Genomic DNA, 12,379 nt, shown 5'->3' on the forward strand with positions numbered 1-12,379 from the left:
ACTATGCTGTGAGACCGTGACAGTGGTGTAGTGATGCTAAACATAGCGCCCTCAAATTCAGATAGGAGTCAGAAATTATAAATGTCCATATACACATGATTTAACTCGCATATAAACACAGACACTAAACAAGACACAAAGCATTTTGCTATCAGCTTGCTTCTGCATGCAGAATGCCTTTGTGCAACAACAACAAGGGAGCTCTTTACAGTGGGGAACACCACAATGACCAGCTTAGATAGCAGACATGAATCATCCCTTCTATGAGCTTTGTGGATCAACAAATGTGCAGGCCGACGAGTGCGGCATACACAAACACCACAACAACACACGTTATCACAGTTCTCAACACAGAGCAGCAATGTTTGTGAGCCGTTCCATTACGTATGATTAAACTTTGATGAGGCTTCATTGAAGTCCCTCTGGAAAATATCTTGTATATCTTTTAAAGCTGATTTGCAATGTGTGTTAAGTGTCACTACACTTTTATTCACATTTCAGCTTTGTGAGTTAGACTTTGCATGTCCACCACACTTTCTGTCATTGGCAACTTGTGTGTTTTCAGTGGATAATATTTCAAAACCAATCCTGATTTTCATTGTTTTAACAAACGGATAAGGAATATTTAAAGCATAGCTCCTGTTGTATATATAAAATGTACATTTTTGCATACCTACATGCATTTTTAATTTTGCTCGGCTTACAAATGTATAACAAGATGTTTGTATTCATCTATATCTAGTACACGAGCAACATATATGACCTTTTGGTCAAAAGCAAGAAATTACGTAATATAATATAATCTTTTGCATAGTTAAACTTTAATTCTGTGAAGCTGTAAAGTAAAAAACATCTGAACAAACAATCAACTGACAAATCATAAAAACAACCCATGACCCTTTTGCACTCACTTTCAGTCCATCACTGGGAAGCCTGTAACCAAACCGCGCAGGCAGGTCATCGAAGTTCTCCGTTTTGTTGTCAAATGAGTACTGAAAGATGAAGAAATTAAATTACTGGGGGTTCACTAATACATAAACAGACAAACGCAGCCCTCTGAATTTTACTTTTTACATTATTTCAAACCTGTCTGCAAAAAAGCAACACAATATTGAAGATTTGTCTCTCTATCAGTTGTGGTGTACACAGTTATATTATTGTAATAGGTTTCCATCTGTATTTGTGCATGTATTTACGTGAATTACTCACAGCAGCAATATCGGCTTCCACAGGCAGCAGGTTGAGGAAGGCGAAGAGTTGAACGGTGAAGATGGTGTAGATCTGTGTGGCTGACAACATCAGCATTCCCAGGGACAGCAGCATCTTGGCATCACGTTACAACCCCCAGCTGCTATGCCACTTACTCGTATACACACACAACACCATAAACACACACAAATGTCCACTCGGCCGGCCTGCAGTGGGGCTCCTACGCACCGACCAACCGTTGTCGTCACACCTAGAAAAGACACCAGTGTTTGTGTAATTAAGTAGCCTTTCTTTCACACAGCCTAAAAACTGTAATTAAGCTGTTTAACATAAAGACAGAGCGAGGAGCACATTGTTGTTATTTTGATCTACTGTAAGCGAGTTTCGAAAACTTGTCACTGGAGGAGGCTTTGCACAAATAGTAAATGAGTTACTAGGTGAACTTAAGTGCTTTTTTTTAGGAATCTCTAGCGACAGTGTCTTTAAAGAGAAAATCTTATGGTTGACTGTTTGCTCCACGGAGAAACGACGAGTCAAGTTGAGCTACTAATCAGGAGTTATAACATTTTAATGTTGGTAGTCATTACTGGCGTGACCTGAACACATCGAGTGTCAATGACATCATCTCACCACACTTACTGCTATTAAATGATAACTTACACAGACTAACTGAGAATGTAGGTACTCCATATATTCAGGGTGTCAGAACATTTATTTCTCCTGTGTGCTGCTTTTCTCTTGGTTTAAATACCCTGCAAAAATAAATGCATTCTGTGGGGAAGAGAACAAAGACAAGAAATGAGCAAGAATTTGCAACATTTTTCCATGGAGAAAATGGGGTCAGGACTGTCTTTCTTTGTTACTGCCCAGTTACTTCATAAAGACTTCACTGAGCTGCAGACCAAACATCCCAGCATGAGGAGTTCAAGCTCACAAAGCAGAGGGCAGCATGTGATCAGGTCAGGAGAAAACAACAGCTAAAGACTTGCTGAACTCAAGACCAGTAAGCTGCGTTGGTGTCAAAATGGGGAAGCAGTATTGCATGGCCTTGGTTTGTTGAGGGCATTTGAAAGACGATAAGAAATGTTTTCAAATACTTCCTGGGTCCGAGAAGGAAGGCACAGTATCTTGTCAGTAACCTTTTTCCTGTTTTATTCATAACCCATTAACAGCTTGTTTTCATTCCCATTTTGACTGATATCATTATTTTCCATTGCAAGGGCACCGCGTGTCTAGTTGACAAAAGTTAACTTCAGCACTGTGGCTGTGGTGGTTTGAGCATACGAGGAAATCTATAAACAGCTTCAGTAGCACCTGCACTCACTTCTAACTACTGTGCTTAAGCATCTGCATATTGTCTGGTTCACTGGTGCAAAAACATTGTCAGATAATCAACGATCATTGATATCAGCGCTGGGCGAGATGATTAAAATATTCCCAGTATACGATATTTTAGATTGCAATAATGGTATCATTATTTTTTTTTTGAAAATCAATTTCAGACGCTGTGTATATAAAATACTGGCTGTCTTTATCAAAATAACCTAATGTGTCTTCAGGTTACCTGTTATGCTTCAGTGCATCCTTGGCTCAGCCAGGATCGTTTTTGCTTTTATCCTACTCTTTATGCACACACATAGTGTATTTTAATACAACTAACTCACAAATAAAGTAATCGTTGACGTATGTTTTCACATCTGTTGTCAGACAACTGAACGAATATAAAATAGTGACTAAAACACAACCAATTAAGAAAGTCACTTTGTAGCCATTTCCAAGCTCCTGCTCTGCACTCCTAAACAACCGATTTCATTAACTGCAAAACACTGTATGAGAAATTCAAAATGAACCATTTCTGAAGTATTTTGAGCTAGAAAAATTGAAAGATAAGAAAAATATCATGGAAACGTGATATTTTAATAAACTTGCTGAAAAAGAACACTATAAGAGACCTTTAAAACAGTCCTGCTTAGTGAACTAAATGCATTCTATTCATAAAAACACCTCTATTGATTGTTAAATTTCAGTTGTCTTGTCAGAATATACAATGATATCCCATTGCCCAGCCATAAAGTGTATTTTCATGACCTGTCAGTGTCATACAGCATTTCAAAGTACAGTTTAAAATGATTAGACTTTACTGAGGTATGTTTCAGAAGTGACACACAAGTTGCTGCTAACCTTGAGGAAAACAGTAGTTTGCAAATGTGATCTAGATGCCTAAAATGCATTTGTGCATGACATACTCAAACGTATGGTTGCACAGACGGAGACATTGCACCAAACCTGTCTGAGATAATAACAAACCCAAAGGGGAATCGAAAGCAGCAACGGCAGTGAGCAGATGATGACTGAGCATCAAATGACAGCAATCACATTTTGGGAAGAAACCATGAGACCATCATAGCATGACTCAATTGATATATCAGTGTGACTAGAGAATACAAGTGAAAATGAGAAAACACATTGCCAACATTACCAATAATACATCAGAAGACAGTCGTTGAACTAAGCCGAAAGTCGAAGACCAGTATTGGTTTACACAAGAAATAGCCGTTATCATATAACGGCAGCGATAATGTCATACACTTTTAAACAGAGACATTTTCGAAGATAGCTAACATAAATAAATCGGCGTGGACAGTCTCCAAGGTGTGCAGCTAGCTACAGAAACTCAGCGTCCTGTGTGCGAGTTAGCATGGGGCTAGCTTTGGTAGCTAGCCTGGGTGTTTACCTTGATTTCTGCTCGCAGGTTTATCTTGTCCACGAATTTAGCAGGTGACAGCAACATTGCCCTCCGTTGCTATACGTCGTGTGAGAGAGCATGAATAACAGCGATGATTTCGGATGCGGTTCATTCCGTTTGAACGTTGGATCGGGGAATGTGATCATAAACGTTACTGTTTAATCCGTTAGCTTCTTGTTTCATGTGGGAGCGCAAACTTCCGCCGCTCTGCTCCTGGCCTCTGATTGGACATTATACCTGTCAATCATCCCGTTCCGGAAATGACTCCAGACGTAAACAGATCCACGTGATGGCATAAACAGCTCTTTACTGCCTTTTAGGCTGAGCCAGCCAGTCTGCATTTACAGCTTTATTACCGCTGCATCTGAGCATGATCAGATTACCTGGGCGCACAGAGGAACACGTAAAGAAACTATATTTTAATAGGGAAACAAAACACATTGAGGTCTTTCTCATCAGCAAATGTTGTCGTCCACCTACTCAAAAAAGAATAGACGCTCACTTTTAAATCTCTAGCACCCTCTATAGAAAACGGGGTGTATCTTCTTTTGAGGGCTTCATGTTTGTGATTAGGAATTGGTTGCAGTCCACAAGTTGTAACCTTTTGGGGGGAGTTGGGGGGTATTTACTGTAGTGTGGGGTGCTGCATGCAACAGAGTAACGCTTTAAAAAATACTGTGTATTGTTATAAGCTTTGAAAACATGAGAATAAATGCAGTGCCTAAATAGAATAGCAATGACATAGATGCACAATATGTTAGCATAAAAATACGCGAGCTGAAATACACTAGAATAGAAAAGCAAGACGCGATAGTTGCAATTGTATTGAAATTCTAATGTAATATTAAGCATTATATCAAATATTGCAAATGATATATAGAAACATATGTATGAGCACAAAAAGTAGCTGTTGCACTGTAAAAGGGAACGCTCTTCCTAATAAGTGCTTTTTACCAAATTGCCTTTTTTAACTTTAGAAAACATTCCAGGTACATCTTTATTTATGCCAAGTTTTTTTTTTAAAAAAGCCAAAAAAAAAGCAAATAGAATAGAATAGAATAGAATAGAATAGCCACTTTAATGTCAACCAGAACATACACTAGTTGGTGCACATTATGACTGAAATTCCGGTGCAACAAGCTCACCATCGGACTGATAAATACAAAAACAAACACATTTTTTTTCTAAAAAACAATATATACATGTAAACAACTATATATATATATATATATATATATATATATATATATATATATATATATATATATATATATATATATATATATATATGTATGTATATATAAATATACACACACACACACACACACCTGTAACGAAAATAAAAATTAAGGAAAAACAGTGTACCCTCCACATTAAACACTGTCCTTGGGGATAACGGTGAATGATTGTGTCTCTGCGTTGGCCGTATGATGGACACTCAGCTGAGATTTTGAACAACCTTTTATTCTCCCTTCATGGACTGAACAAAATTTATTCATTCATATTCAGTGTATGTTCTGATTTTGTGCACTAAAACAGAAATAATCACAATTTACAGGTTTGGAACCTTAACAAACGGAATCACTGTTTTCTTCAAGTCAACACTGAACACAAAAACGTCTGGGACTGCTCTAGACTTTAAAAGGTCAAATGCAAATAAGCAGCCACTGTAAAAACCTTATAGTAGAACTATAAAACTCTCAAAAACATTTCAAATTACTGTAACCTTCAGAACAGTGTGAAACCACAGGGCAGCCCTTTTGTTTCTAAATAAAAGGCAGAACGAGGAGCTGACGTAAGAGTGTTGGGGTCGGGCCCGTGTTTCCATGTGGACTCACACATAAAACTCTATACACTTATAGTAACTTTTGTCTTGTGATAGTCTCTTTGCAGCTACTGTATTCACATGTACTGCAGTGGAACAGAACAGATTAAAACAGAAACAACACAACTCAAAATGATGAATCCAGCTCACTTTACACAGTAACGTTAGATCAGAATGAATAACTAGAAACACAAGATTCTGCACTGTTTCTTAAGTCAGTCAGTTGCGCTGATGTACACTGTAGTTGTGCTGTAGTATTTTCCTCAGAAGCCAAATCTGTCACTACGTCTGAACTTTGTGACTAAGAGTCATCTGTGGGAAACTCTTATTGCTGCTGTAAAACCAGAAGCAAGTCAGGTGAACAGGTACAATGAAAAATCCAACTCCAGTTTTATGACGCAGCTGCTGACAACTGTCACATGCAACCTGTGGTTTCTGGTGTTGATTTCCTGAGCGGTTTACAATTTACTCCATATATATGAGCAAATATAATTTTGTTGTATTATTGTTTTGTAATATAGTTTTTTCATTGCCTCATGAAAGCCATCTCAGATTTGTTAATATAGAATCAGTTTTATAGTCAAGTAGATAATAGATCCACATCCAAAGAATCTGATGTCGTGATTTGGTGCATTACAGTAAAAAAGTGGAGAATGTTTTAAAGAAGGATCTAAAAAGAAAATAAATGTGGCAATAATAACCATAACCCATGCATGTTACAAGTCAAATAAATAGCTAGTGCTGCAAACATAAGGAATTTTCAGTCATAAAAAGTAATATATGTATATATATAATAGCTTTCAAAACTCCATATCACCCAATTAAAGCCATAAGAAAAGTTGAATTAACTTCTCTACTACTGGCAAATATAAAAAAATGATCATTGAAGAAATTTATGTTTAAAAGCATCATCTTTTGGCGACCTGTCCAAATCCTACTTTGCAGAGTCATATGCTTTCTCAAACCCTCCCCTCCTACACTGATTCTGCCTCCAACAAACTAACCTCACACACTCCTGCGTCCACCAGAGCAGCACAGAGGAGGACAAATGCAACGACTATGAGGGTCTTTGTCTGCTATGAGGGCTTCACTGAGCCTTTGGACGTCCCCCCTTATCAGACTGTGATGGCCTTGAAGCAGATGGTGAAGGTAATAAACGTAAAAGTTGTAGCTCAGGGCCTCCTCTGTTAACAAATTTTTGACAAATTCTGACTTGCATTTGATTATCTGCCTGATAATTTGGATGTCTTAATGGAGGGGAAATGATTGATGGAGAGCAGCACAGTGGTGCAGTAGTGCAACCAGAAGGTCTTGGGTTTGAATCTCAGCCTGGGGTGTTTCTGTGTGGAGTTTGCATGTTGTCACCAGGTTTTTCGGCTTCCTCCCACAGGCTAAAGACATGCTGAGGTTAATTGTTGATTCTGAATTGTGAATGTGCACATGAGTGTGCTTGGTTGTTTGTCTCTATGTGTAGCCCTGTGATGAAACGGTGACCTGTCCAGGGTAAACTCTGCCTTCGCCCTAAGTCAGCTGATCCTATATGTATAGAATGGATGGATGGATAGATGATTGATGGATTTATTATATCTTTCGTTTAAAGTTGCTTGTAATGTGTCATATACAGTGCACTACATTTTCCATTTGCATTTCAGTGTCAATACTCTGAATATGATACTGGCAGTATGGCATATGCATCTGCAGACACTGAAAATGAACCAATAAGTTTTTGTTCCTTGGTCTGTACTGTCCCATGCCTCCCTAAATTTCCACTCTTTTCTGCAGAGCAACTTTCTTGTGCAGCTGTCTGATAACCAGCAGGTCAGACAATACTTGGAGCTAAGTTATGGAGGCGCAGCGCTGCACGACAGCTGGGCTCTGAGTGATGTGGCCATCACAAGTGGCAGTGTCATCCAATGCTTCATAAAGGTATTAAAATATAAAAGGATTTAGATTTTTTTAGCTGCATCGGGATTTGCTTTAAACACAATCAGCTTAACTGTCACACAGAGATGCACATTTAATTCCTGCACTAATGCTTCACTTCACCGTTTCTATGTTTTATTTAAATTATTACAGAGGAGTACTGACAATAAAAACATTTTGCATAAAAACAAAACAAAGAGTACATGTTTAAATTCAGAATACTGTTGTATATAGAAATATGGAAAACTTTATTGCTAATGTTTCCATAATTTTCAGATACTTCAAAAACCTTCTTCAGACTTACTTCTTCTTTTTCTGAGATCCAAATAAATTTTTCACTTACATAAATGTTCAAGGAGATTAAATATAACTTTGATTCCTGGAACTGCTGAATATTTAGAATCTTACTAAACAACAGTTCAGCAGAGCTTATGCTTACTGTCACAGGAGTCTTTTTTTACTGGAACTATACATTCAGGCATCTGCAAGCTCCGAACTCACTGACAGCATACTTCAAAAACACACTATTCTTAATCCTTTTACTTTAGAGATGCTAAAATTAGTATCTTCCTGCATACATATTCAGTACTAGGGATTATTTCTAATCAAAGACATCTGTTTTACAGTGTCCAGATTTTATGTCAAATCCCTGTAACAACGTGAAACAAGATCCTCCGAGCTCATCACCTTTTTACAAAGGATATGTGAATATGTTTAGCTTTCTTCATGTTACACCCTCTCATAAAAATATTTGTTTTGCATGATGTTTCAGTCAAATTTCACTCTCTATACTTCTGCATGCCCTTCTCTGTTTTACTTTGCTGTGATGTTTCACTTCTTTTGTTCACTCAAAGATACATTTTCTCATTGGAAAGGGTGATTCTAAAAGTCATAGACGGATCAGTAATGACAATCGCATCTATTTAATTAAAAAATATTTGTAAGTAAATCTGTGATTATATAAAATGTCCACTAGAGTGGCAGCAAACTCGATCATTACATGATAACTATTACAGTGATATATTGTTTGGCAATTCCTCCTTGTGTTCAACTTTTGTTAGATATGAGCTTTAAAAAAAGAGGTCGATACTGACCATATAATTAGATTTAAAAAATAACAACTGACTTTGAATTACAGACGTGAGTAGTCTGTGCTTTAAAATATCTTGCTTGGTAATAAATTATTAATTGCAAGCTGTTATTTCTATTATTATATTGTGAGTTATATGTCTATGCTCGGTATGTAGTGGTCATCTAATCCTTAAATTGTGCTTGAAAACAAATGAAGTACAATTTAATATGCTCAAAATGTAATGGAAATGAGAGTTTGACTAATGTAGGTCTGAATTATACTGCCAGTCATACCTTTTGAAGTAAATATTGAACCTCAGTGGGGTAAAGTAACTAAGTAAATGTATTTAAGTACTTCACTTAAGTGCAATTCTAAGGTACTTAAGTATTTCAATTTCACATGGTCATATTTTTTTGATTAGGACTTTTAAAAACCTGTAACCATATAGTGACCTATATAAAATATACCAAAATATACAATGAATTTAGCCCCCTTTTTGTACACAAAATTTGTAAAATCAGTGCTACTTCAGGCAGCTTTGATACTTCTTACTGCATCCGTGTAACATATGACTATAGCATGACATATAAAAATAGAACAGCGGCAGAGCCCATTTTGATATGCAATATTTTCACTTTCATATTTTAAATACACTGTCTTTGTAATTCTGACATATTTTCATTCAAGAAAGGTTTGAAGTGTGTTTGGTGTAATATTTGTAGTATTTCTGTTTTTACCTGGGTAAAAGATCAAAATATCTCTTTCATCACTGCTGATCTTTGATGCTGTAACACTGTTTCCTTACTTGTCTCTGTGTCATTCTGATTACTTCTCAGACTGAACAAAGGCCTGTGATGTGCGTGTTTAATACTGTGACAGGAGAAACTTCACCAATAGAAGGAACTGAGTCTCTTCTTCATACGTCTGTGGACAAACTGACGACCCTGATATCTGTTCAGTGTGGGATACCAGTCAGCACGTTCAGGCTCAGAACACCTGCTAATGTGCAACTCTATGACTGCAACTGGCTGCAGGACTACGCCATTAAAATGGGTACGGCTACCTTTCTTTCTGTGCAGCTCTACTAGGATTTATGTTTGTTTTCATCATGGGCCTGTAGCTAATTATCTAAAATATTTGTGAACAATTTAATAATATGTGTAATTATTTCACTAAAAAGGCTGGAAATGGCATCATGTCTCGGTTTCTACAGTGCTGAATTACTTTATAATGCATCCAATTGTGTTTGCTGCAGGCACCATTCTCCGTTTGGACACGTGGGACGGGTGGGTGGAGTTCCTTCAAGGTTGCCTCCAAGGCCATAGATTAACAGTCCAAGGCCACCTATCAGAGGAGAAGCCAGTAATGAGGTGAGAGATTCCTATGGATAAATGTCTTGACATTGCTCCTTTGTTTTGTAGCATATCAACAATATATGAATACACACAAAACAGATTGAACTTATGTCAGGGGAAATTTTCCTTTCCTGCGGTTCCAGATTTCAGCTGCGGGTGGCACTGTACATCGCTGCCTGGTCAGGCCACCTGGACCTGGCAGGCTGGTTGCTGGAAAGGGGGGTTCATGCAGAGGAACCAGTGGGAGTTCATCCATACCGACAGTGGTGCCAACAAACTGCCCACCAGGACACCAGAAAGTGTCCCATCCATGCAGCTGCAGAGAGCGGTCAGCTCCTCATTCTCAAACTATTCGTCAACAACAACATTCGGAGCTTGGCTTGTCGGGACCCTGAAGGTCGTGACCCTTTGAAAATTGCCATTCAGTGTGGTCACAGGGAATGTGCATGCTACATAACCAGCAAGCTGTGCTCAGTAGTATCTCTGCCAAATGTGTCCCTACCCATGCATATTTACCTCCAAATAAAACGCTGGGTAAGTTCAGGGAAAGAGAGAGCTGCTTCCAATCGATGCCATTACAACGGTGCTGCCTTTAAAGCCAGACTGGGGAAAACATTGCTCATAGATGGCTTCAATCAACCAAAGATGTCCTCTAAATCCTGGAAAGCTGAAATCAAATCAAGAAGAGGAATCAAGGCTTTACCACCCATCAGCAACTTACTTTCAATATCCCATCTCCCTTCTAAAAGGGCAAAACCCCTAATACCCAGCCAGCACTCTGCGAAAGAGATGCAGGAAAAGCAAGCAAATATTGAGGGCAGAGGGGATGGTGTATTTGATCAGAAAAAAGAAGGAAATGACAGCCTTGGCAAGAGCAACTTTAAACTCCCTCCAGTCAACAGAGAAAATGTTCCCAGGCTGGTGTTCGTTGGTGCATCACCAAAATCCTTCCATATTCCGGATGCATCTCTGGAGTCCTCGCACCAATGTGGCCAGACGCTGAGAGAAAATGCTGTGTACTGCTTGACTATAGCCAGGTTTCTGTATTTTGTATGGTTCTTAGAAACATCATCTTATTTAAGATTCATGGTAAACAATCATTGTATATCAGTGAGGCAAAATTTCCTTTTTCTGTAAATTATTTACACGATCATCACTTTCATCTATAAATTCTCTCTTTCACTAGTTACAGATATATTCACTGTTCTTACTAAGTAGAGTAGTTGGTACAGCTACTCACAGTACTTAAGCACGTGCCGTGAGCATCAAGATATTTTTGTAATTAATGTAGCAGCATCTGTAATGAGAAAAATTTCTGCATTACATGTTAAAATTTGTGTTAAAGTTTGAAGTAAACCTAAATGTTTAAATAACCTTGTTACCCACATGCTTAAAAAATCACAGCCAATTAAACAATTATTTAACAATAAATGGCAGGGAAATTTGACACCTGGCAGTTTAACTGACTATTTTTCTTTCTTGTTATGTAGTACCTTCACAGAGAAGCCTTGGATGAAGCAGCTGGACATAGCAAGGACTCTGGTCAGGAAGCATGTCCACACCATGTTCTGATGCTCATGAATCTGGGTGCTACAGACCACACATCTGTGCGCCATCAGCACGGCTGCATGTGGAGCTCCAATCAACTTCCTGAAACACTGTGGACGACAAAAAATGCTTCAGAATGACAACTGGGGAGCGTGTCTCAGGCTTAGTGTGCTAACTGAAAATAAACCTACGTTTGTTTGTCTTGATATGCCAAACCAGAGAAAAATAGACAGAAATCATTAATAGCCATGTTCAAAAATTTGTTTGTGAAAGCATTTTTTGTGAGACACTAGTCCAAGTTAGGACTAGCTTTGTGAAATTACTTTCCTTGAGGTGAGACTAAGATCATAAAAACGTGCTGTAGCTTCTGCCCTCACTGTGACCATGTGTGTGTGTTGCAAGTTTACAGCCAACTAACTTAAACCCACTTACAATAAAGGTTAAAAAAACAGCCGTTTTAGTTTACTTTACCTGGAAGCAACTGTGAGACTGTGAAGGCACTGTTGTACAACAATTCATTAATTACTACAAACCTGGAAATGATGATATTTCATGAATACAGATTAAAACAATGGCAGTGTAAAAAGGAGTTGGGACTGTGAAAAGGAATACGCGAAAAAGCTCAGTTTAAGTGGGATAAGTAAAGACAAACTGAGTTGAAATGAATGAACCAGCATTATTAAAGGTGGGAGGTTGCACAG

At 38.1% G+C, this 12,379-nt stretch overlaps 2 protein-coding genes and 1 long non-coding RNA gene across 3 annotated transcripts in view; 1 reads left to right on the forward strand and 2 right to left on the reverse strand.

Moving 5' to 3' along the window:
- The window catches only part of rnf13 (ring finger protein 13), a 49,920-nt gene extending 45,755 nt beyond the window's left edge, over positions 1-4,165 (reverse strand). The window contains exons 1-3 of the mRNA XM_023280816.3: positions 3,944-4,165; positions 1,210-1,459; positions 912-992 (exon numbers count right to left, since the gene is read on the reverse strand). Of these exons, the coding sequence (XP_023136584.1) occupies positions 912-992; positions 1,210-1,323 (195 nt within the window). The 5' untranslated portion in view covers positions 1,324-1,459; positions 3,944-4,165. The remainder of the gene's footprint in view (positions 1-911; positions 993-1,209; positions 1,460-3,943) is intronic.
- Positions 4,166-5,281: 1,116 nt separating this feature from the next.
- On the reverse strand, positions 5,282-11,758 carry LOC118471030 (uncharacterized). Its single transcript, XR_004848244.2, has 3 exons — positions 11,624-11,758; positions 10,647-10,797; positions 5,282-10,119 (listed from the first exon to the last, which is right to left on the reverse strand). It is a non-coding gene; the product is annotated as an uncharacterized LOC118471030 (long non-coding RNA).
- Positions 6,797-12,129, forward strand: LOC111575605 (protein ANKUB1). The gene is made up of 6 exons (XM_023280838.3): positions 6,797-6,929; positions 7,563-7,706; positions 9,612-9,828; positions 10,031-10,145; positions 10,274-11,167; positions 11,621-12,129. Exons 1-6 carry the CDS (start codon positions 6,840-6,842, stop codon positions 11,700-11,702), a joined length of 1,542 nt encoding a protein of 513 aa, XP_023136606.1. The 5' UTR covers positions 6,797-6,839; the 3' UTR covers positions 11,703-12,129.
- Positions 12,130-12,379: the final 250 nt, after the last annotated feature.

Source organism: Amphiprion ocellaris, chromosome 2, assembly GCF_022539595.1.
Source record: "Amphiprion ocellaris isolate individual 3 ecotype Okinawa chromosome 2, ASM2253959v1, whole genome shotgun sequence".
NCBI classification, from domain to species: Eukaryota; Metazoa; Chordata; class Actinopteri; family Pomacentridae; genus Amphiprion; species Amphiprion ocellaris.